Source organism: Symphodus melops (genome assembly GCF_947650265.1).
Source record: "Symphodus melops genome assembly, chromosome: 6".
Classification (NCBI taxonomy): Eukaryota; Metazoa; Chordata; class Actinopteri; order Labriformes; family Labridae; genus Symphodus; species Symphodus melops.
Genome location: NC_136696.1, coordinates 8,397,268 through 8,423,953, shown reverse-complemented (window position 1 = coordinate 8,423,953; position 26,686 = coordinate 8,397,268). Strand labels below are relative to the sequence as shown.

The 26,686-nt window shown below is 42.8% G+C and overlaps 1 protein-coding gene across 2 annotated transcripts; it reads right to left on the bottom strand.

The window, feature by feature from the left end:
- Nucleotides 1–26,686, bottom strand: mbtps1 (membrane-bound transcription factor peptidase, site 1). 2 transcript variants are annotated; one of them, XM_079345754.1, is made up of 23 exons: nt 26,340–26,686; nt 20,389–20,994; nt 18,244–18,507; nt 16,751–16,966; nt 16,498–16,608; nt 16,266–16,375; nt 15,523–15,639; nt 15,371–15,438; nt 14,038–14,140; nt 13,502–13,653; nt 12,248–12,409; nt 10,987–11,131; nt 10,560–10,748; nt 6,955–7,127; nt 6,740–6,855; nt 6,485–6,641; nt 4,712–4,836; nt 4,431–4,508; nt 4,156–4,296; nt 3,917–4,048; nt 3,373–3,499; nt 1,870–2,000; nt 1–615 (listed from the first exon to the last, which is right to left on the bottom strand). In XM_079345754.1, exons 2-23 carry the CDS (start codon nt 20,591–20,593, stop codon nt 413–415), a joined length of 3,225 nt encoding a protein of 1,074 aa, XP_079201880.1. In that variant the 5' UTR covers nt 20,594–20,994; nt 26,340–26,686; the 3' UTR covers nt 1–412. The 2 variants fall into 2 exon arrangements, with proteins under 2 accessions (XP_079201880.1, XP_079201881.1); XM_079345755.1 differs by having other exon boundaries at nt 26,474–26,686.

The following is a 26,686-nucleotide window of genomic DNA, read 5'->3' as shown; positions in this document are numbered from 1 at the left end:
TAAAAGTCAGACAAATTTAATTCATAAAGAAATAGTTTGGTCAAAGAAGAGCGGGAAAAATGTACACAAGTTAGTCTTCAACAGGCTTTCATGGGGGCGAGGTTTGTTTTGTGTTTACATGTTGAACACTGTCTAATACTGCTCATTAGTCCACAAACTGAACAAAACACCCAATTAAGAGCCTTGAAAAGACAAGAGGCACAAAAACTGATTCAGCCTCCTGGAGGCACAATTTGTTCATGTCGAGAGCACGGCTGAGTTTCACACCAGTCAGACGTCTGCTTCACCGCTTCATTTGAGTTCCATGGGATTCCACCCCTCTGATGTTCACAACAACTTGTCTTTTTTTTTTTTATTAACATCTCAGTTTTGGAGGTGAATCCTAGCTCTCCAGTAGCAGCTCAGGTCCGTGTCAAACTGTGGGGGTTTTACCCGTCGTAGTCTGCTGCTGCTGGAGGTATGTAGGGCGCTTGATGCGGGGTTTCCTGCGCTTGGGTTTGCTCTTGGTCTTTGTCAGCTGCACCACAAAAAAGGACAGTACTACCATCGCTCCCAGGAAGGCAAACACAGGGATGGTCTGGCCCACTTCCTGGTTATAGCGGCCTGGCATTATCCCTGAAAGGGGCAAAGGTGACATGGGGATTTCTCAGTTACCATTAACATTATTACAAACTGTAGACAAAGCCCTCATTCTATATCCTTTTTTCATGCTTTCATATCAGTGCGTCTAATGTAGTGTTTGTCATTTTGTAACTCAACTTCTTGGATATCAACCTTAAAGGGCCTATATGTAACTTTGTCACATCATTAAATTGTGTTTTATCACCTATTAATAAGAGAACAGTTAATGAATGTTAAAAATGAGATATGCCCCGTCTTTCTCTGTTGCCTGTTTAACTTTTTATTTTTTATGAACTTGGGTTGGATTTTTCATGAAAGCTGCAGGAAGTGACGTTCTGTGCGTGTTCTCGACGTCCTCCTCACACGGCTCTACTTCCAGAGAGTAACAGTTGTGCCCGACTGGTTGGAGAATGAAACTAAGATGGAATATGTAATTAAAAATATACATCCAGCCTCTAGCACAACACAGACTCCTTCACAGACTCCATGGAAGCACAAGAAACCAAAAAAAGGGTTTTTCTCTGTAGAGGCCTGTCGAGCCGAGAGTTAATGCAGCCGAGAGAAGTAAAAAGCTAACGTTATGCTATAGCGAACTACACCGCGGTCGGCTTATTTTGACGTCACGACCGTTATGCTTCATCGATCTAACCAGCGGTTTTGAAAAGCGAGCTAAACGTTAGCTTAATAAGTTGTTTATGAACCTAATATTTACAAGAGCACTGAAAAACATGACTAGAGGCTGTGAGCAGGATTAGTGAGAGAGTTCAGTGCGTGATGAAGTGTAATGTCTCCATGACAACCACTGTAGTCTCAGTTAGCCACTTGTTAGCAACAGCCGTTTTGAGTATGTGTAAAAACTTTAAAATTCACAAGTGGGGTCTTAGCTAACGTTTATCTCGTCTAACAAAACGTCAACATCTCTTCAGCTCGTGTTACCACAGATCTTATTTCATTCATCTAACCACAAACCCATTCAAAATCCCCATTGACTTTTAGAGATAGGAACCAAAGCTCTTCCGGGTTTTAGGAACCATTCCTGTGCCAGTCTATAATCATAAAAATAAAAATGTAAGTATATAATATATTAAAATAAAAGGTGTTATGTGACAGATTCATCATCTTTAAAAAGTCTCATTGTGACTTTCACTTTAAAATATGTCACCGATAGTGACCACAGTGACAAGTTTTTAATGGAACTGTACAATAGTAAATACTGCTTCAGGTAAATCCCTTTGAATGACACATTACCTCCGGGGATGTCCCAGGCCCCACTCTCCCCAGGAGACAGAGGTCTGACCTGGGGCCGGTAAGGCCTCACGTTGGGTAGAGCCACTTTGTCCAGATCGACTGAGAGAAGCTTCTGGTGCTTCCATAAGTTACTGAGAGCATGAGACAAAGAGAGAGAGACAGAGAGAGAACAAGATTATGCGATGGAAAAAGAGAAAGAACTTTAGAATATACGACCGATTCTTTGTTATGCTTAGGAATTATTTAGCCTTTAAATGGCTAGCAGAAGTGGAACTGGGCATTAAGGTTTGTTAGAGTCTGAAATGTACAGACCAAAAATGTTATATATATATATTTTTTTTTTTTAAAGTACCAAAACCCAAAATGTAATAACTAGGTGATAATGTAACACAATGCTGAAGCCAAATGTAACAAGTTGTTATTGTTACATCACTTTTTACATTATGGGATGTAACAACTTGTGACATTTTAGGCAAAAAGTTACCACGTTACATTATTGACTAGTTATTACATTTTGGGTTTTATTCAAACAAATGTGTAAAATTTCATGTCGTTGTTACATTTCTGGGTCTAACAAGGCTTCTTATTAGAATCATTTAAACGTAAACAAACTTTGATCACTTTTATATATTTGTTAATCAAACAGTGATGACATTTCAAAGACACTTAAACGCAGGGTTGGTCATTTTCCCCACATCCACTTTTTAAGATTTTGATTAAAATTGTCTTAAGTTCCTGATACACATTAATAACTTGTGTGCTAAAAAAAGACAAGCAAAGAGAAAAAAACAAAGAAAAATTCTTCATGTATAGCAGCTGTAAACACATAAAAACTTCAACCAATGTCTGCACTCAGTTTGAGTTTTATGAACCAATCACACGCCTCCCTGTCTCTCTGTTCGTTCTTTACCCTATGCATGCATGAGTCCACACTTTGACCATGAGTGACCACCATCAATGGTACTTGTGCATGTAAGTGAGGGGCACAGAGGGGAGGTGATGGCTGCAGACGGAGCAATGAGGGAATGCTACTTTCAAAATCATGCTAGTTTTTTTTTTTTTTTTAAATTACCAACCCTGCATTTAAGTCTGCAATTGTTTCAATAACTCCTTTAAGTAATCGCCAAAAACGAGACCCCAAATCTGTCATGGTTTGTATCTTTATCAATACAAAAAGAAAGCATTATAAACCTGCTGTTGTTTTATCACAGGGATTCATCTAAAGAATCCCTGTGTGAACGTTGTGCCCACCCACATGGAGACGAGCGCCTTCCTCTTCAGAGCGCTGTGACTGAGAGAAAGTCACTAAAATAGGAACTAAAGGAGTGTGCACAAAATAGCTCCTAACAGTCTCTCACAGACATGCCGACAAACACAAAACACAGAGTTAGCAGCGATAGCACTGGAAACAAGGACCAGCATATAAAAAGTCCTTCAGCTTCATTTAAAGAGATGAATGAGCATCACAGCCTTTCAAGCTGAAATACTTCTTATCAGACCTACCTTGGTGCGGTCTCATTAAGCGGCTGGGGTTTTGCCCAAGAGAGGTGGGGGCAGGCTGGCAGTGGGCGGGGCTTAGGGTCTCCCAGGTGAGCCTCCAGAACCTTAGAGTAGCGGTAAAGATGATTGCCTGCAAGATGGGAGGGCATATATACAATCATGAGATTTGCTGCTGAACTGTGCCGATACAGTGGCTGAAGACGAGCCCGGGAGAGCCAATCACAAGGCTAAGAAATTAAAGCATCATCATGCACAAATGAGCTCACAACAGCAGGTAAGCTGCATGTGGGTTTGTCTGTGTTGTGTCTTTGTTTATTGGCATGTACATAGAGGTTCGAGAGCTTGTCTATTTCTGGATCTGCTGGTCTCTTTGTAACACCTGATGTTTGACTTGAGGAGAGGACCAGCGTACTCGGCCCTGGGCTAACATGCAGACAGAAGGCTCTAAAAGGTCAGACCCAGTACCTATTTGCTGTGCGGTGACATTCCTTCTTTTTCCACACATGAATTCATCTTGACATTAACTACCTGTAGTCTGTTTCCTCACCTTCCAGTCTCTGTGGCAGTGGGTGCTCTGTGCCGGTGGGCGGTGCTACCCTGCTGTGGGAGTGGCTGAGGCTTGGAGGGGTCATACTGTAGGAAGTGTACTGAAGGAGAGCGTCCAGCATCCAGAAACAGTCTGAGAGATTCAACAACACGCGACAATTACTCAGCTGTACCTTTTGTTGGTTGTGAAAAGTAAAAGACAAACACACCGTCAGCACATTGAGTGCTCCGAGAGGCTACCTTTCTGTCTGTGGCTGTCGTCGATACAGTTCGAATCACCGTACAGAACAATGCGACCTCCTCCATCTGATGGTGTTTGGTACAGTCCCAGGATAGGGACCCCCTCCACCACTGCCGTCTCCTGCTTTAACACCTCCAGACCTGTGAAAAAAAAAAAAAATGAAAATCCCGTAGGTGTTAAATGAGAACTACAGGCATGCAGAGTAAAAGGTTTCCTCTTGGTCAGCAATGTGCTGGGTCGAGCGGGGTCGATAATTTAAGAGAGGTGCTAGTACCTTGGTCCTTAAGGTTCTTGGCAATCACTATTCCATCTTCTGGGAAACGGGCTATGCTGCAGCCTGAGGCGTAATACACTGAGACAGAGAGGGAGAGAAGAGAGAGAGAGAGAGAGAGAGAGAGAGAAAGAGAGAGAGAGAGAGAGAGAGAGAGAGAGAGAGAGAGAGAGCACTCCTGTTATTTTCTCCACACCTGCGTGAATGAACAGTAGAGAACACAAAAGGAATAAAGCCATAGAGCCTGTGGAGCTCCGTCGCTTTTTGTGTGGAACGTGTCTCACTGTCATGTTCGGCGAGGCTGAAGTCTCCCTCGTACAGTCCGTCACTGAAAGCCATTCCCCACACCGAGATCAGGTCGTTCAAAGCTGGTACGTTAGCGCCCCCTGTGTCTGGCATCCACCACTGCCTGCAAGTCACAGAGAAAATCCTCTACATTTATTTTAGGCTTCAGAAAAGACGAATGAACTCACAATCAAAACACACCTGTGATTGCAACAGCAGAAATGAGATTTGTTTTTAAATGGACTGATGTCTCTGAGGACTGGTGCAGAAGATTTGATGAGATTTAAGTCGTTCTCTCTTTGTTTGCAAAATCAAACAAAGCTCAAGTGGAAGTTGTCGGCTTATATAATATTTGTCATCTAGAAATTATCTAGAAAATAATAAATGAAGGAAAAAAACAACTATAGCTTGACAATGGCTTTTTTACACAACAAGCAGCTCTAACTTTAATAATAATCAACAATACATTAAGAAGCCATGAAGGCTGCAGCTAACTGTACTTAACACTTGTAATCCTGTGGATTTGGTGCAACACTTTGAGAAGCACATAAATCGAGCAGAACGTCTCTGCGTGAGGAATTGGGAATGTGAAAAACTGTGTTCGATGAAATTGATGAAATGGCGAAGAGGCGTTCACTGAGTCAACCGCACAGAGCAGAAAGTGTACTACCGCAGGCTCTGAACTGCACACCACAGCTTATCTTGCTATCACTATAACATGATTAAGCTCCTGGTCAAAGCAGGAGGCTTTAGATAATTGCTGTTTAATCTTTGAACTGTCTCATAATGGAGAAAGAGCATACGTTCTTATTTGAAATAAATCGGGTGTGAGAGCGTCCAGACAGGAACCCCAAACATCAATAAAATACTCAATGTCCCGGGATCTTTCTAAAGACTAAAGCTTTGTCATCGCATCAACATGTGTTATTCATGGTATTATTCAAAAGATCATCCCAATGAGTGGCTGATCCTAAAAGCATCACTGTTTTCTTTTCTGTCTTTTTATATGGCAGGCTCAGTGAACAACACAGGAATGAGAATCTGATCTTTTTTATGTGCTCTGCGGTCATCTTCAGTCACATTAGTTTAGCTTAGCTTAGGGATAACTAATAAAAGACATTTACAGGTTTAGGGTTGGACAACTCCTTTTGACTAATGTGAGAGCTTTTCAAACCTTGTTGCTGCACCAGACGAAGCTGCGTGAAATCTGGGAAAAAATGGCCTGAAAGTGACGCTTGAACCAGTGTCAGAGGCAGAAGACTACGAGAGAAAGTCAAATAAATCTTATCATGTGGAAAGACTCCTGTAGCTTGTTCGTCATCTCAGCTTGAGGCTATGGAACCAAGGCCACATTGGTCACTGCTCACATAACCCCCCCCCCCCCCCCCCCCCCCCCGCGCATAGGCAGGAGAACGACCCTGAGAGGAAAGTTAATTAGAGATACAATCGAACTTTTAACTCAGCTCACAGGAGTGTGTGGCTATAGTTAGATCAGGTTTTTAAATACACAGGGCGAACAACACGGGGGGAGAACACAATCACTTCAGTGAGTGAAGTTGAGGTAGATTACACGGCATCAACGCCCGCTCTAAACCAGAGAGAGAACACAAAAGTTGGTTATACGCTTTGACCTTTTGTTCAATTTGGAAAGTTAGGACCTTATCTCTCATTAAGAGTCAAGTGGTTCAGTTTTAATGGTCGACACATTAGAGGGTGGTTTCGTTTGGATATCAACAATCAACAGTATTTCAGAGACTAAGGAAGTTGAATACCTGGTGTTTTCATCATAGAACTTGACTTTTCTCATCACTGAGGTGTTGTACCAGTCGCTGAAGACAATGAGTGACAGGCCGTTGTCGATGTCTCTCCTCAATTTGGTGATCTCTTCAGGGAAATACTCCTCTTCACTGTCCACCATCAGCAGAGTCCCTGCACACACAAAACAACACATTTTTTGCAAACAGCTCTCTGAACTAAACGCTTTGCTGAGCTGCTCAAGTTTTATTCTTCTCACTGTTTGTTCCTACCATACTGGCTGGCATCAAAGCAGGTGATGGGAGCTCCAAGCACCTCAACAAAGTATCCCATACTCCTCAGGTGCTGGTACATGTCCCTGAAGTTAGTGTGGATGTGGTCTCCATTCCTGGAAACATGACATGAACATTTCAGATCATAAAAGGTAAAAATAAAAAATAAAAAAGAGAAAGACATCACAAACAGGTAAACATGAACGGACACGCACCAGTCCAGTGGGTCATTTTTCATGCGCAGGTTGTCTCGGGGAAAGTAACCAGGTGGGTAGCGCAGGTTGTGGTACTGGTCCCATAGCACCCTTTTACTGCGCGGGGGAGTCGGTACAATCTTCACCTTGATGGGCAGTTTGACTGTGGAGGTTAGCTCACCACCCACCTCAGACTGCAGGGAGTGAAGTAAAAGAACAGCTGATCAATAAACAGGATTAAACATAATAGACAGCTAACATTGGCTTTCTGTTTAGGAGTACAGGTATCCAACAAGGAACAGGAAACGTCTGCTGTTATGGCTTAAACACTTGAGTTATTTTCAACTTTAATAAATGTGAAGCCCTACAAAGTAAATACTTAATGAACGCACTGCTGGTGGCGTATAAAAGATTCTCACTTGTGGCTATTGAAGGAAACCCCAACTTGGAAATGAAATGAACAAATCTACAAAATAGAAAAGATAACTGCACGTCAACCACAAAATGTTACAAACTATCACATTTCTCTTCATTGAGGGGAAAATAGATTCATAGACCTATTGTTATTAACTGTGTTGTATAAATAAGATCACTCCCTCCCTGTTGTCTTGTGCTGTGTATCAACACTATACCGTTTGGGACTTGAATGGGAAAGACTTGGATGTTTGGTATTTTCCAACAGTCATTAAACCTCTCTTCAGGATCTGATCATTATCAGTTAAACACTGTGTAAGCTCCGGGCCGTCAACATTAAAGGTTTCAAAGCTGATCTACAGAGGACTTATTATCAAGGATCAGCACAAACAAGCGAGACAACTTCTGCTAGTACTTAACTAGACATAACAGAGCCACAGTTTACTCAACATACAATAGGATAAAGAGGATATGTTAAGAGTTGCAAAATTGGAAACTATTCAACTGAATTAACTGTGAACTTAAATATAGTTAATAAAAATGAATTTTAGTATAATCTTGATTAAAAAAAACAACACAGATTTCATGCAAGTACACTTGAATATGTTATAGACTGGTGTAGTGATGACGTATTTTTGTAGGCCAACCCGAAAAAATGGCGCCGGTGGTTCCTATGTAAATTCGTCTATGGGATTTTTGCATTGGATTTTGGATCACTGCAGAAAATAAGCTCTGTGTCAAACACACGTTTCTGACGCGTTGTTGTTTTGTTCAGCGGGATAATCTTTACAGATGAACATCATTTATATGAAGTTTGAAGAGTTAATGCAGCCGAGAGAAGTAAAAAGCTAACGTTATGCGCTAGCGAACTACACCGCGGTCATTTGATTTTGACGTCACGACCGTTATGCTACATCGATCTAATCAGCAGATTTGACAAGCTAGCTAAACGTTAGCTTAATAAGTTGTTTATTAACCTAATATTTGCAAGAGCACTGAAAAACATGACTAGAGACTGTAAGGAGGATTAGAGAGAGAGTTCCCGGCGTGATGACGTTTAATGTCTGTGACAACCACTGTAGTTTCAGTTAGCTACTCGTTAGCAACCGCCGTTTAAAGTTTGTGTAAAAACGTCACAAGTGGGGTCTTAGCTAACGTAGTGTTGGGTCCAGCCAGGATGGCAAAGTTCAGGCTGTGTACGTTTGGAGAAGCAGGACAAAAGACTCTTTATCCCAGCATGCCAAGCAGGTACTCCCAGAATGCTTTGCCACACCTAACACATAGGTGTGAAGTTTGGGAGGGTTAAAACCGGCTGTGCCCCTTCTTCTTTCTCTTTCATACGTCGTCTGGCGACGTTCGAGGACACCAACTCTGTTCCTGTTGCAACACGCTTCTCTTTGTTTAAAAGTTTTGGCGCGCAGCTAACCCGAGGCCTTGAAGCATACCGACGTCCTGAATTCCGAGCTTAGATCCTCCACTTGAACGCATCTCTAAGAAGAGCGTCTTATTTCTCCCGTAGTAAAACGGTATTGAGAGAGACTGTAAGGATTACGTCTCGTTCCGTCCTTTAAAGAAAGGACATCCACGGAGATCACCTCGCTCGACGGAGGACACTACGGCCCTTTGCTCAACCCCTTGGACGCGCCGCCATCACCCAACAACTGCAGAAAGGCCGTTCCAGGACCTCTTTTCTTCCTTCATCAACCGTGGACAAAACGGTTACAAGTGAGGCTTAGCTAGGTCTGGGCAGTTAGATATAGAGAGTGTGTTTAATAACTGAGTTATTATTGTGAAACTGTGATAATATTTGCTTGGTGTTTGACCACTGTGTCTGTTTTCTTTATTTGTGCCGCTGTGTCCCGGGTGTTTCTCTGTGAACTCTCGCGTCATAACCGGGTAATAGACTCACTATCAGAAAGACTAGTGTGAACGCCGTCTGATACAAATCCGTGTGTGCGTGAGTTCCAGGCTGAGATTGAGCTTTCGAGGTGTGTTGTTTTCTCTCTCGCTTTACGCACACACGCACCTTTCGGCAGACGCACACACATAGAGATCTGCGGCTTTCCAGACGCTGCAGAAACGTAGATCAGGTAGAGACAGAGGTTGACTCCGTCTCTAGACCATAGACCTGTGTTCAGTGTCCGCCATCACGTGACCACGCGTGGTCGCCGCCATTTTGATCTCTCTCTGTCCATCTCTCTCTGTCCGTCTCACTCACTCACTCTCACACACATACACACACACACACACACACACACACGCCTGTTTGTTTTTGTTTGTCACCTGTAGTTTAATTTATAATAGTTGTTTGTTTGATTGAGTTTCATTGATTAACTTGATGTTTCTTTGTTAAATAAATTCTGTTATAATTTAAAGAGCAGTTGTTTGTGATCACTGTGAATTTGCATTGTAACTTAGGCTGGGTGAAAGGGCTTTGTGTTCGGATTTCACACCTTCAATTAAATACAGATTAATAATTATTAATGATATTGGTATTTAATTAACTAATTTTGAGACAGATATTTGTAATATTTTGGTTGTTCCCTGTTTACAGGGTGGTGCCCCGAGGTTTATTAAACTCAGTTTAATAATAATTATTGATTTATATTAATAATTAAATAAACTTAATTATTAAATTTATTTTGACAATCAAATTTTACGTCATAAAACCCAACCTAACCGTTGGTCAGGTATTCGCTCCTGAAAACCCCAACAGTAGTTTATCTCGTCTAACAAAACGTCAACATCTCTTCAGCTTGTGTTAACCACAGACCTTATTTCAGGCGTCTAAACACAAACCCATTCAAAATCCCCATTGACTTTTAGAGTTAGGAACCCATGGTGCTAAAATGCTAACTCACTTCCTGGTTTTAGGACTCAAAACTTCACCAGTCTATTACTCAATCACATGCACATGTGTTGAGGCCACGCCCCCTACATGCACTGTGCAGTCCTCCATCACATGGAGTGGTGAGTTCTAAAACCTTGGACCACACTTTGAGCCCAGAGCACGAGACTATCGAAGCCACACATTTTAGCCCATTAACTTAGGGAAGTAAGTTTGGATGAGATCATGGGGTAATATGTGTCAAAAATGTGATGTCAATCTGATGAAATGTTTTTTAATTGTATTATTTTTGCATGGATGTCTGCTTAGGACTCAACTAAATTTTTATATTACTGCAATGGTTTCAATGGTTATGGTCACTCACGTCATTCTCTGCAGGCGATGCAACTGTGACCATCACATGACCTTGAGCAATCCCTTCCCATGATGCCGCCTTCTTAGCCACAGAGATGGACACAGCCAGGTATCCAGCCCAGGGCCACAGCACAGGAGAGTAAGAGACAGCCACGTCGATGTGGTCCCCGTTCTGGGGAAGGTAGGGCTGCCAGATGGGCTGAAGAGGAGAGAGCAACCTTTAGAAAATCTGAGGTCATCACAGCGCTAAAGTAGGTCATACAGGAGAACACATGTCCTTCATGTGTCCTCCTACAGACCTTGAGAAAATAATATTCAGAGTGTTCGTTGTAAATAAGCATTTAACTGAGCAAAGAAAAACAAGATGGAGTTGACAAAGGTTCATTGTCATATTAGCTTGTGTTTTTATTCATATACATTCAATCTTGTGTGTTCACCTTATCGACAATCCTGCCAGTGACACCCATGCCGTTGAGTATGGTCACGTTGACGATGGTGGGCATTCCTCCGTAGTAGATGGGCTGAGAGCAGTAAGGCCACATGTACGGACACTCAGTGAGGTCGATGTAGCTCGGAGAGAGACTGGGAGGAGACAAAGACGAGAGGCGTGAGTGTGTCATCAGGATCAGGACAAAGAACAGCGATAAACAGAATCATTGGAAAACATTTTAGAATTCATTTTTGCTAAATAATAATAATAAGCAATCTGGTTATTTTGAAAGGCACAGTGTATTATTTATGTCCCCATAGAGATGAAAACCAATCTGCGTAGTGTGTGCATCGTTAAACTCCACTAATTAAACTAAAACTAATCACACAGATATACAGTATAAAACATAGACTGTTTTTGGAAATCTCCCAGAGAGGGAAACGTCCTCCTGCTTGATGTTTAAATTGCCTTCAGCAAAGCTCACAGCTTTCAGAGTCTATGCAGCTGCTTAGCTCTTTCTAGTACCATCCGTTTTCACAATGTGGAGTTTGCAATTCTGCTAGCCTACAAGCAAGATGAGCTCTCAGACTACACTAATGTTCACCCGCAGCACACGAGCCTAATGAGAGAGAAACACGGCTTCATGTGGCGCCACTGGCCCATGTATCCCAGCAAGCTTTGCACAGCAGAGAAGACGACTGCAAATCACAAAGAACGGGGGCGAACTCACAATCCCATCACATGCAGTGGAGGACGCTGCACTTGTGCTCATGATGACACATGTCCCAGCACTTTATACTGGTATACTGGTCGTGCCAGTAGTAAAGCTGAAGCCCACTCTTTAGGTAAAAATAAATTAAAAACTGTATTAAATGTTGATCTTATATACCCACTTTAAGGTAATACTCATAATACTTATATTCATGGGATGGTTTTAAGTGGCCAACTTTAGATCAAAAACCTAAAAATGTTAATTACACTGATTTCTGAGAACAAGTGCTTTTAGAGGTCATCAAATACATGTATGACACAATACTCATCAAACCATTTATTTCCTCTAGTTGGAAAATTCTATTTTATTTCACTTTTCAGAGCCACATGTAAGACTAGAGATTGTTAGAAACTCGGTCAGATTTTCTGTGAAGTACTCCTTTAAAGGATTAACCAGTTTCAGCCTCTCTTATCCACATCCCAGAGAGAAGGCTGCTCCAGTCCAGGCCATGTGTCTGCCAGAGTTTGTGCAGCACAATATTGGAAAGAGAGTCTACCTGGCCTGGGGTCTGTAACTGTTGAGGATCTGGTAGGCTCGGATCAGGTCCAGCTTCCCATGGCCCTGCTCAAACATGTTGACCCCTGGCAGTCTGCGGGCCGAGGCGATCAGAGCCTGCTTCATCGAGGCCGGGTTCACCAACTCCCTGTTCAGGACAGTGCTGGAAGGACGCAGGAGGAGAGGTTGGGTTAGCTTGTTTCGTCTGCTGGCGTCAGATTCCAAAGCTTTTTATTCAGAACAGTTTTGGAAGAGGGAAAGGCTGGAGTGTGTGTGTGTGTGTGTGTGTGTGTGTGTGGGTGTGTGTGTGTGTGGGTGTGTGTGTGTGCGTCATACTGCGAAAAGGGAGAGGCGCCTGATGTCAACAAGGGAGGTGTGATGTTGAACCTCTGAAACATGAGCTCACAAAAGGCCTCGGTTTACGCATGAGGGCCTTTCATCATGTAAGACGGGATATTGACAGACCATAATAATACCCAACATTCATCTGTGACACGCCTCCTTCCTCTGAGACTCGTTTCCCTGCCTGTTCACGTAGGATTACGGCACAATTACATCCCACTGAAGGCTTGAACGTTCTACAGGAAACCTCTGATGTGAACTTCATCTGCGGGCCAGCTGTGACGGCGCCCTCACGATGACACGTTTACGCCAAGTGATGTCACATTCACTCGACGGAGAAGAGCCTCAAACGGCTGTGTGTTCGTCTGAAGCTACAGTATTCTCATTCGATTTGAGACACACGTCTCCAACTTTAAAAAAAAAAAAAAAAAGACACATTTTCTAGATGTATCTCTCCATTATTAGATTCGCTCTCTGAATTATAAATATCAGGTTGAGTCCATACACTCTAAACTTACAACTCCACTGCTCTGTGAAATGATACAACTAAGACTTTAGGTCCTAAGATCTTTTTGAAGACTCATCATCCCTCTGCTTCCTAAACATACAGGAGACAGGATGATTTAAGTCCAGATGCAGACCTGTCTATTAGCGCATGTCCATAGGATCCTGTTTGTGCTCCATGATTATCAAAATGTAAAAACTGAATCTCCCCTTGTGGGATCAATAAAGTCAATCTTAATGTCCTGATGCTCTTTCAATCCTCAAGAAAGGCTTCAGCTTGGTACCGATTGGTTGGCACTGATAAACACGTGATCAGACAAGGTAATTACGTTCCACAAGTTAAGGATGACTACATGTGCGACGGCTGTTAAAACCTGTGGAGACATGTTTATGAGTTCAGAAAGCAGACCTGGCCAGGAGAGTAACCGCTCCAGCCACCACAGGAGAGGCCACGCTGGTGCCAGAGAGAGAGCGACATCCCTCCTTCATCCCTGATCCCCGGACGCCGGAACCGTAGGTGACAATGTCCGGCTTCACCCGGCCGTAGCCTCCAGGAAGCTCCTGTACATTCCGCGAGACACGATGTGTGAGAAGAAGACAGAGGAGAACAAAGTGACAGAGAACAAACGGTGGCTTCCAACTGACGTTTACTGCCGTTCGTCCCTTGAAAGTACCGTGCCATGGTTTTGAAATACAATGATGTTATCATTTATTTAACATAGCTTGGATTCACAAACAGAAATGTATGTTTCAGTTCGTGTACTTCTTCCAAAATCGTGTGTGCGTGTGCTGTGTGTGTAAAAGCTTGATTGGCTGTGGATGAGGGATCAGGGTCTTGCATCATGGTGGTCGAGCTGGTGTGGCAGAGGGCGGCTCTCTGGGGTCGACGTCTGCACTCAGAGGGATCGAGGGAGCAGTGTTTGCGTGGTTTCTGGTGTCACTCACCCAGGTGGTCATGCCTCGAGAGGAAAACCTCGCAATGTTGTCCTCAAAGTCGATCCCTCCGACCCCGATCACGTCCATCTGGTCTGCTGGGTTGTTGAGAGTGCTGAGAAAGAAGAGCTTACTTTTACTGTTTACTGTAAGAAGTAAAGGACCACAAGTCAGTTCTGTCTGAGCACCAAGAAAACTATCTCTCCTGTTCTGTCCTTTAAATGAGCAGGACCTGGGCCAAGGCATCATTTGGATCATTTAAATGTTTAAATTTAAAAAAGACTTAAAGTGACAGTTTTTATTCAAAAATGATTGAACTTATAATTTTTCCAACCTAAATATGAACATGCACGCTAAATAAACTGATCCAAAATGTAGGATCACATGTTTATCTGCGAACCCCTCAGGAGTTCATGGAAATGTGTCTGAAGTATGTGAATGTGAGTCCAGATCAGCTGAACAAAATATACAACTGTAACACATTCTCAATTTCACAGCGTTTCCTATCATACTTTGGTTTTGTGATTAATTACTTTGCAATAATCACGACAGCGTCAAACGTCTGGTCAGCACTCAAGTGCGTCACAGTTGAAAGTCAGCTGATGTGTGCTCACTACACTCTTATTGTTTACTAGCAGTCAGCTGGAGCCGGAAAACTCTGCAAGTACATTTCTACTAAGATGAAAGATGAGATACTGGTAAAGATCACACATTCACAAAAGCATCTCAGCCCTTAAGAGAGCTTTAAGTAAAAACCTCAGGAGGAGAGATCACAGCCTCTAATTAATACAACAGCATGGGGAATACAAAGTGAACACGTCATATTTGATCAAATTAGAGCTCAATTCATGAAATAAAAGTTGTCATTATGCCTGCGAATGGTTCCAGAGTAAAGTGATCTTTAGAATCCCAGTAGACCCCCGCTGTTTATTTTATTCATTTAGTTTATCTGATCCTTTTTCAGTTTGTAAGTGTTGGTTGTTGTACAGTGTCCTTTTAAAATGTATTATTATTCTCATCATTATTATTATTATATCAAGACGTATGGCTACAAAAATTGTATCTTCTATGAAATATGACTTCTTTTTTTAAAATACAAAAATTACAGATATAGACACCACTGAAGTTGTATAATGTATCCTCACAGCGAGCATCTTCAATAAAGCATGTGACATGAGGAAAATGACAGTTTAAAATGACAGTTTTTGGGAGTATTTTAAACCCTTAAAGACCTCTCACTAAAATGTGTGAGGAGATTGAAGGTCACAGTATTTTAGGATGTGTTCAGTCCCCCTTTCTCCCAGTTTAAGAATCCAGTGTTTCAAAGTTGGAGAGGTGAACTTACCCGTACAGCGGTCCATCATTGCCGATAGCAGACACCATGATCACCTTGTTGGCAGTGAGCTCCCAAACCTGAAAAACAAAACGAGAACATTCACTGAGTTGTTCGGAAAGAGGAAACATTAAGCTGTCTCTATTTCTGATCCTATCTGTTACCTTATCCACGAAAGGATGGTCCATGAAGTCCGGCCCCCCGATGCTGAGGTTGAGAACGTCAATCTTCTTCAGAATGGCGTAGTTGAAGGCATCCAGGAACCACGAGGTGTACGATACCTGTGAGGACGGACAAATACGTCAAATAGTTCAGTGCTTCTTACAGCTGCTTTAGTATGACTGAGGTTTGTGTTGAGGTCAATAGTGCGGCGGCGTTCCTTTAAAGGGGACATATTATGAAAAATCGACATATGAGGTAACTTGAGTGTCCACATGCACACACAATGTGAAATAAACCCATGCAGTCATTTTTTTTTTGTGGTTTGTAAAAGTCTTGTAGCATAGAGAAAAACGCTCCGTTTGAAAGGTTTTCATCTGGTTACGTAAGCAGACAAAAAGTACCAGCTAAAGACTTTCTGGATGTTTAGTGGTCAGATCAGAACAGATTCTACATGAAACAAACCACAGCTCTGAAAAAGAAAAGAAGGATACCCAAGATCAGAGTGACCCAGCACACACCAGGAACGTTCTGACAATAAGTATAAAACATGAGACACCATGGTTTCACATTGTGTCTTCCTCAGGTTCTAAAAACTGGCGTCACGGCCGAGCGGCAAAGAGAGCACCGGGGTGTTAATAACCTTACTATTCAAACAAAACAATAAATCCTTTTAGATTCATTCTTCCTGAGGTTAGATAAGAAGACTGAAATCTCTACAGCAGCTGTAAGGTTGGAGTGTGTGTACCTGGTTGTTGGTAAAGACTCTGAAGATGTGCAGCTCCGAGTCTGGGGCAAAGCCCTGACACTCTCTCATACTGGCTATCACTCCTGCTACGAATGTACCGTGGCCCAGACCTGAAAGACAAAAGATTCATGGTGTAGTGATGCTGCTCTTCTCTCACACAGGGCGACGACCATGATCCTCGCTGATGACAGATATTGTAAATGGTGGCAAACGACTCGCTCCTCCTGCTCACCATCATCTAGTGTCTTCTCATTGGTCCAGTTGGTTCTTTCCTTGACATTCTTAAAATGTGGGTGCTTCTCGCTCAGGCCTGTATCAAACACTGCCACCTTCACCCCAGAACCTGTACACAGAGACGACAGGGAGTCAGGTTGTTCCCTTAATGAAAGTCAACATGTTCTGTCTCAGTTTATTTTACGTCTGATAAAGAAATCCTTTGGATGATCACGTTATCAAGTCTCTATCAGAGGAGGCCAAGGTCTAACCTGTGTGTCCCATCTGCCAGAGGACGTCTGCCTGGAGGATCTGGGCAACATGTCGGGGGATGGCTCGTAGCAGACGCCGGCTCGAGTGGCGACCGGTTGCGTGCCAGAAGCCCGAGCCCAGTGACAGGCTGGTTCGTCTGAAAGGGCGGGACGACTGCCACGATTGCCATTTCTGCTTCCCCCGTGTGGCGTTCCAGGGTGCAGCAGGCTCAGGCGCTACGGAGACAAACAAAAAAAGAATATGTGCAAATGTTAAACAAACGTCTTCTACAAACAGCATTCAGGTGACTGCAGGTTTAAATACTAAACTCTTAGCACTCTTGAATGTTTGAAATTCTACTGGGACACACGCAGTTTATTTCTCCCTCTCACTTTCTCTCCCCTCCTTCAATCTTTAACACTCAACTAAGCTGAGACTTAACAACCTAATTCAAAGCAGTGATACAATGTGAATCACTTTTTTTTCCACAAGCTCATTAGCAAACGGCAGCAGAGCCCTGCAGGTTTCATCCATTTAAAGTGGGAGTTTAAATGAAGAGGAGGTCTTCTATCTTTCCTTCTAATTAATCACTGTCAAAGTGACCACTTCACAGAAAGACCCACGCAACACAAATCCAACACAACGTAGTTCACTTCCAAAAGGTGACGCATTCTATAACCAGGTTCGACGCTAATCTGAAGCTAACCCCACTCCCGGGAGGCAGATTACAGGTCGAGTGTTTCGTTTATCTTGAACTGAGCTCAGAGCACGTACCGTCAATCGTTTGGAACATGTCCTCGTGATCGCTCGTGCGTTCAGAAAAAAAAATATCACACACTTCAGTTAATGAACAAAGCACTCGGTCGCTCAGTGAGTTGAATATGGAACGGCTTGCCCTTCCATTAGCTTCAGCGAGCGCGTGTGCGTGCGTTTAAGCGCCGCATACATAAGGGCCCCACAATATGGTAAATCTGTGTTTCTTGGCAACTACAACCACAAATGAGATCCCTCATTAACTTCCAAAAACACAACATGTCAAAGTGTGATAGAGACCAAGAAGTCAATGAAACAATGAGGACATGTATCACACGCTACACATGGCCTGCATCTTGACACTGTATGTGTCAGCAGGCTGGGGGCACACTAAGGTCTTTCATCCAGTGCCAAGCACAGCCCCCCCCCCCTCCCGCACAGGCAAACCACACCACACTGACTGACTAACCCACCGGTTTCCTCCTCCCAGGATAAGCAAACACAGAAGTTCTCTGTCTTTTCCTCCCATCCCCCCCCCCCCCCCAACACCAAACACACCCTGTCCGGCTTCAACGCCCTGGAATTGGCCTAAATGACGTTTTATAGTAAGATACACAATCCCTTCTTACTCCTCAAACACAGCGTGGAGAGACGTCCTCTGATTAAACAACGGCTCTCTTCACAGAGATTTACATGTCCTGTGTGTGTTGAGCCTCTGTGATCCTTCTTTCCTGCACCGTCACCACAGAATCAGACTTACAGGGAACATATTTGAGCACGCGGAACACTTGGCGTTGAGGCGTCACCCTCTTGATGTATGGGTGCTCCTCCAAGGTCTTCAGGCTGCGGGGGGAAGGATGACGGATGTGGACCAGCTCGAAGTCGCTGGGGAAGTCGGACGCTGGGTTTTCTCTGGGAACGATGTGCCACTCCAGCGCTCCGTCCACGTCGTTACGCAAGGCGCTGCTGATGTACAGGCTGCGAGCTTTGGCCGAGAAATATCCTGTGAATCCTACGATGTACTCTAGAGGAGGCAGAGAGGGGAAGATGTGAACAAAGAGTCAGGGTCCTGTGTCGTTGTTGTCACACATCCATCCAGTCAACACTTTCACAAGCTATTCCAAACGAGGTGTGTGAGATGAATTTTCCTCCCTTAGATCGGGCGAGTCCAAAGTGCGCCCTGGGGGCCATTTACGGCCCCTGACTTCAATTGAAGAATCTGAAGCTTTTGGCCCGAGGCCTCATTCAGACGGCACATTTTGATATTTTTCTTTTTCATAAATGTTCATAAAATAGAAAATGTCCAGTACAAACAGCTTTGATTTTCTGTTAACTATGAAAATCAAAGTATTTGACGGCTTTTTATTCTGATCTACAAAGCCTTGCTATTTTTTTCAAAAAGAAAACTATAGTTTCTCACTGGAATTATTGATATTTGTATTTACATTATGTTTGAAGAGGTCAACATACAAAAGGTTCCTCACAATATTATTTAAACATCTTAAAAAAAACTTAAGCTGTGGCCTGCGAGCCATTCTGACACGACAATTTTGGCCCACAAGAAAGAAAAACAGTTCAAACATTCGGTGGATTTGCTCCCCAAACAGGAATAACGAGCCCGCTTCTCATTACTGTGTCACTATTTAAGTCATCCAATAATGCAAACAAGTTTTACAACATCCTGTCCACCAGACCGTCACTGTTAGGATTAGATGCTGCTAACATTTGGTAATGTTAATATACCGGTACTTTTATAAATGTTCATGCTCCGTGTGCGTGCGTGCGTGTTAGCATACAGGACATTTTATAACATCTCTTGGATGTTTGTCAGATTTGTGAGTTTTATATTTATTTGGTTTACGTACAGTTTCTACGCGCCTCACTGTTTGTTCGTCTAGTTTTGGCTGTTGTGTCTTGAATGTGAAGCTGCAGTGATTTTATAATTCTCTGTAAAGGTCGAATGAAGCACCTCTCTCTGATATGATATTTGATTGTAGTTTCACAATCATTTGGGCGGGACTGCTAGAATACACTCACTATGAGGTGATGAGTCTTCCTTATCAGTTATGATACTTTCATACTGTTGTAAAAAAAAAATGACTCAGCTCATGCAGTTACTTTCATTTGGTTACTGGTAATATGGGTTCTTTTTTTTTTTTTAAACTGATTTCAAGCGAGTGAGATTTATAAGCTAATCATGATGACAACACTTCACACCTCTGTCGTCTCAGTCCAATACATACTTTAACCCATCTGTGAGCCTCATGCACTCAAGCTTTATGCTGCGCTCCATCTCAGCGCTGGGAGTGATGTCATACCCGAGTTTCAGTTTAAAGTCAGAAAAGCAGCGCAGACACCTTCAGGAGTACCTTTGTTTTGTTAGCTAAAACCAGGCAATAAAAACACACTGTGTGATAGTTTGTGGACAAAAACAACATGGCAGCACGTCCACAGAGAGAACGCACGACACTATCGCTGTGATTGATTTAATCAGACTAAAAGAGGAGGAAGCAGCTAATAAACACGATCGTTACAGCTTCAATGTACGGTGGATTCACGAAGCGGCCATGTTGGATTCTAACTCGCACTAATGAATCTTCTCTGAGTTTCTGAGGAGGAAGTCCAACTTCAGGTGGCGCTCCAGTTGTCACTCACGATACTCGGAATCCATTAGTGAGGATGCTGTTACATTTCTTGACTGTAGTTTCATGTATCTACTTTGTACAGATGAAGTCAATGAGATGAGATGTGAGTACGATCATGTGACAGGAAAACACCCTACGCTCATGAATGTCAATAAAATGTATCTGGATCTTTTTATCCAGCATGAAAAGGGCATTATGAAACATAGGATTGCAACATCTTGATTCAAGCATGAAGAAGCATCTGAAGAATTTCTTCTTACCGTGCTCCACCACCTTGGTGGAAAACTCCAGTTTGAGGGTCAACTCAGAGGAGCAGTTGGAGCCAGATGACAAGGGGGGAGGCTTTAGGCTGGGAGCAGGATCAGAGCTGGATCTGGCTCCCCCTGTCGGCTCCATCCCCACCAAAGGCAGGAAGCCCACCAGCAGCCCCAACAGCATGGAGGCCCACACAGGAAGCAGCAGCATTTCGACTTGTGAAGTACCACAAACAATCAGTTTGCCCAGGTCCTTCCCAAATCCAGCATGAAGCGTGCTGTTTCAGATTTAGAATGAGAAGCAAAAAAAAAAAAAAAAAACGAGTTCAGGGTGAGTGGTTGAGACGGAGCATCTCAGGTCCACAGCTCCACAAACGAGTCCATGTTGCAAACGGCAAAAGCAGCTAGATCAATTTCTTTCTGCGTTTCCTCTCCATGGTGACGATCCAGAGTTGAGGTTAGTGGCGCGTCCAGAGTGGGAACAAAGGTGCCATGTTGGAAACAGGAGGAGCAAGGCAGCACTCGGAGCGGTGGTTCAGCTGGGGGGGGGGGCAGGAGCAGAGGCACTGGGCTCAGTTTGGCGTTCGACTGCGGTTCTTTCTATCGTTTCATCTGGAAGGAAGAGAGACAAACAAAGATGACTTTAATAGAGAAAAGTCCAGAAACATCCAACGAGTCATCAGAACACATGAATCAAAACTTCAGTCTGTTGGGAACCGGGCCAAGCGGACCAAAAACACGGAAGTTGTTCTGGTAGTGGGAGAGGTGCCAGGGCCACTTCTTGAGTAATGCCGAGGTGCCCTTGAGCAAGGCACCCAAAGCCAAAACTTCAGAGTTCCCTCAGAGATGAATAAAGTATTTAAAAAGACTTTGAAAGACACTGTACGTGTTGGGCAGGTTATTGTAGAGGTGAACTATAGATGTGATGCGGTTAAACTGACGGTCAGTGTTCCATCTAAATTTGAACGTGTCAATGTTTCATAAAGTGCATTACTTAAGGAGCTCTGCTTGATGTGTTTCTATTCAGGCCCACCTGCTTTCTTATACTGCAGCCCATCTTTGTAACCTCGACCTTATCAAACCATTGTCAGGGCTCTCAAAGGCCACCAAGTGAACATGAACAGAGTCCAGGGTCAGTGTGAGGATGTAAGTAGAGAACAAGGAGGCAGGTCATGTCGCACGGCTTTGTAAAGAAAATATAATAGAGTATAAGCCAACCGCATCAGTTTCGCTCCAGCCTGGAGTTCGAATTCAAAAGCTTGCGTCATACCAATTCTTTACTCAACTGTTTCGTCTTACTGTCACAGCGCCTCCATGTAAACTAGGCCTAAGAGAGAAGGCAGTTTTCAGACATGCACTCTGGGTAATGTCTAAATAATCACAGGAGGACAGCTCCAGTGATTCTTCAGGCCGAGGCGTACCTGTACGCTCCTCACAGCTGGAGACAACCTGTCTGCTACTTGACGCTCTATCGACGCTAAGTGCAGTCAGACAGAGTGACAACATCAACAACAGAGCAGAGAACAACATACTGACAAACAGAAAACTTGCAGCTGTTTAATTACGTGCACAGAGATCGTAGTGGTCGCGTGCATACGGTGCAGCATTAACAGAGAATAAACGACACCCCCCCCCCCCCCCCCGGACTTTCTGAGGGAAAGCTACGAGCGGCCTGGCAGGAGGAAATCCGGGTAAACTCAGAGTGAACTTTGAGTCAGAGTCACAGCCATAGTATGCAGCAGTAGTTAGCCAGCCACCTGTAGTCGGTGCGCGCTGACATAGTGTTATACCTCCCCCGGTAGCTCCCGAGGAGCCGGGAGGCAGTGACTGGGTTTCTGTCCTAGGGAGGCATAGTCATAAAATGAGGCAAACGGCTATCCATCAACTGTTGATGAGGATGGCCTGTGGATTAAACGCTCCATCATTTGCTGTTTGTGAAGTTCTCTGTCTTTTTGTAATATTTGCACACAGTTTTACTGCTCGACAGCTTCATCATATTACTGCAATTCGAACCCTGACACTTTTGAAATCGATGTTTAACTGCCTCAGGATCCATCGTTCCATCCCTACTCATGCCAGCCTTCTTTTATAGACGTGTCGATGCATCCCTACTGTAAATGTAATGAAGACATGACTGTCAGCCCTCAAAGCCCGTAAAACAACACTCAGTGTGATCCCTTATCCGTCTGATGAGCTGCATACCTCAGCTCCATCTATCTGCAGGCATTTAAGCTGATGACTGAGACCACAAATAGAGAAGTGTTCATTTGTCTCCCTTTACAACATGTTTAAACAAACTCAAGAGTGGTTGGAGTGCTAGCTCCTCTGTTCTCATGGAGCCTCACGGGAGAAGTTTACTGCTATCAACATCGCTGACCTCCATCCAACTTTGTTCTAAAATGCAGGAAGGACAAGGCAAAGTAAATACAGAACCAGACACAACAACAAACGACACGCCGGCTCACAACTATTTCCTGCATTGACAACACTCAGCGCTCGCACACACAACAACCTTGAGCAAAAAAAACAAAAAACAAACAAAGGGCATGGCACCGACCCCCATCGCCATGAATGACTCAAATCCACCGACCTGAGACCTCAAACTCTTCCCTGGACCATGCACCAGACACAAAGCCCCGAGGACTTCATCTTCCTCAATATATCAAGACACAAACGTCACAAGCTTCAAATACGTATAACCTCAGTTCATGTGCAGAAAATATTTTTTTTTTAAATCCTTCAATGAAATATAATACACGAGTTACTGTTCCTGTGAAAAACACTCAACATGGCTTTCTGGTCTCTTTTCAATCTATCAAATATTTAACTTTATTTTCTTTACGTTATTCTAAAAGATGTCTTTAATAAATCATCATCTGCTCTTTCAACCAATCGGCTGCACCAACAAATGTTTGGACACTAAAATGCTGACAGCGTCACGTTGAAAATAACATATTTAGTGTTGAAGATTCATTTATTATACTGGGCTCCATTTGTTGAATAAACATGTTTTACAGTCGTTGTTTTCAACCAAAAAAAATATGTCTTTAAGGGAGGAAAAAAACTTCAAACGGCCTCATCTCTTTATATTATTTGTGCTAAGGGATCAAACGTGACCACCGCCGCTGACTTTTTAAAAAATTATTATTAAAGAGAGAGGAAGGGGAAATAAAAGGAGAGGAGAAATAACTGCAGACGCCTGATATCAGGACGGTTAAAACGCCTCGGAGTGAGAAAGTGTGCATTAACATGTGGCTCTTTGTTACAGAACACGATCCAGCCGTGTGCCGCGAGGAGAAATACAGACCAATAAACAATCCACTGAATTTAAAGATGGCGGGGTTGTGTTTACAGTCTTTTAATGCTGCTGTCGTACGGGACAAATCAACGGACTGCAGCGTTTAGCCACCTCGATACACCCCAACAGAAGGGTGCCAAAAAAATAAAAAAAAAAGTAAATGTGTTCCGTACCGAGACGAAGCGCTCGGTGGAAACGGGGCTGCAGACAAACTCCCGTCTCTCAGATTCTCTTGCGGCTCACTTCGACCCAGGAGACATCCAGAGCTCTGAGAGCCTGCAGAATAAACTCAAACTGTGTTGCTTTGTCCTGTAATGAAATCCTCCCTGTGTGTTAAATGGGCCCTAACTGACATCGATTTAATGTATCCTCAACTGAATCACTTTTAATGAAGGCTGAAACTGTTTCTTTATGCGTTACATTAAAGATCACTGGACTTTACTTTTATTTTCTCACATGCACCCTTTTTACATTTTGTGTTTTTTTTTATCATTCATATATTTGACTTTTTTTTTTAAATTCTATTTCATATATTGGTACTTGCTTCTGATATTCTATTTTATTTCAGTACTTGCTATTTGAACCTTACTTCCCACAGAAGAGACTGAGACTAATTCCTTCTATATGCAAATATCTTATCTCACTGCTGCACACAGAATATGTGCACATAGTTCTTCATAGTGTACTTCCATGTGCACACTCATGTATGCGTGTATGTACCTTCAGACTATTCTATCCAAGCAGGTATGTCAGACTGTCATTTCAAATCAAACACTCCCTTCAGAGCAAGAAAACAAGTTCACCTACCCACTCATCGCCCGAACAAAAAACACACGTCTTTGATTGTCAAAGAGATTAGTTATGTATAAAGAAGTCCAGGTTCTGTCAGTTCTTTGTGATGTATTCAATCAGTTCAGTCCTGATCGTCTCCTGCAGTAACACAATAACCACGACTTGGTATTCATCGAACACATGCATGCTCTTCACTGTGATTCGATCTGAGGTAGCTCATTGGTCCAGAACAATCTGCAGGTACGGGCTTAAACATGGGGAATAAGGAGAGTGATAATTACGAGCCCCTTTGGTCTGGTGAGAAAGGAGGGGGCACAGTCACTAGCTGTGGCTTCACTGCCTGAGTAAGACTACAATAAGGACTACTGGTTTGGAGGAAGGGTTGTAAAAATAGCCCCACTGGTTAGGGCAGGGCTGTAAAACAAGGCTGGGACTACCTGTGTCAACATAACACCACACCACAATAACGGCATCAATCCTCAAGGCAAACACAGTTTAGTACCCCAACAATAAACGGAAAGGAGAGAAGACAAAGCTACTTTCAGTGATGAAGATCTGTATGAGCTGAGGGGACTTTTTATATCCTTTTTTAAAAACAAATTTATTCTCTTTTCAAAGAACATCAAAGTTGAGATAAACTACGAAATAGAACATTTTTACAGAAGTAAAGCTGTGTATCAATGAAACATGTACGTGTGTGTGTGTGTGTAACTTCATAAAGGATCCTTGGGCTGCAATAAACACAATATCAACATGAGCAATAGTTCAATTATGAACAGACTTTTTTTTGTTCTAGTTCGTCCTCATGGCGCTACAATTACACACACGTGAAATAACTCAAGTCTGCACTCGAACAGGGGTGTCCAAAGTGCGGCCCTTGAGGGGATTTTTTTTGTGTGGCTCAATCGAGGAATCAGAAGATTTTGGCCCGAGGACTCAGTCAGACAGCATATTGTGTTATTCTTTTTTCTTTTTGATGTTAGCGGGGGCTGAAAAATGTTCATTAAAAAAAATGTCCAGTACATTGTATGTCGTTTCTTTTTTTTAGCAGCTGTGACTAGTTTCTACACTTTTTGTTGCTGAGGAAAATGAACCGTTGCATACTTTTTTACAAACAAGCAGACTGTTGTTTAAGCATTTAATAACCTGAGCAAAATACAGAAAGCTTGTACAAAAAAATAACCACGTTACAGGCTTGATTCTGAGAAAAACAAATCTAAAAAAAGATTTAAAAAAGTCGAAGTCCTTTTATTAAAGGGTTTCTTTGATCCTGATCTACAAAGCCCTACTATTTATTAAAAAAACAATGAGAACACAATAGTTTCTCAATATGATTATTGATTGTTTGGACACCAGTGCACTGCAAAGAAGGTTTACTGTTGGCTCACCATGATTTGTTTTATTACACACATGTTGTGAAAATAACATGTATGTAACACATAACGACACGAGGGTTAGGACATGAAGTCATTTCTATGTTTTGAAGTGAAACACGTCATGTATTTATGTCTTCATCCAAAACTTAAACACTTCAATGTAAGCTAGAGACGTAAACATGTCAACTATAAAAACAATGTATCGACAGAGAAACAAGGAGCATTATAAACAAAGCAGGCACCCCCAGACCTGCTGAAAGATGAAGCTCACGGTAAGGTTTCTGAGAACAATGATATAGACAGTAAATGTCATTTTAACACATCTTACTGTAGCGGGAGACCTCACTTCCCTGTCTTAAAATGCTTTTTGTAAACAAGTAGATGTGATAAAAAGGTTTATCAGTCTCAGCCTATCACATGTACAGCGTTAGCTAGCTAGCCTGGTAGTATTTTACAGTATCATCTGGTGTTTGTGTGTTAAATATACTCACCGAGCTCAACCTTTCGTTGCAGGTCACATGTTTATCTTCCTATTGTTTACTGTCCGTGTATATGTATGCCCATAGCTACTCGGTAACGTGTGCTAGTTTAATTCCTACCGAACAAAAGCTAGTGGTAAACTCACCAAACGCTGCTGCAGACCACTGACGTCTAGTTATGATAGAGTGCCAGGTTTGGTTACACCATCCTCCGAAAGATCAGCAGATTCAGAGTTTTGGAGCTTCTTCGTAAATTGCAGACGAAAGCCTTGGCTTTATTTGTCCTCGTGTTGTGTTCAAGGAACCGTAATATTTATGTCGCAGAATTTAATTTATTGAAGGTAAAGTTTATTATTTCC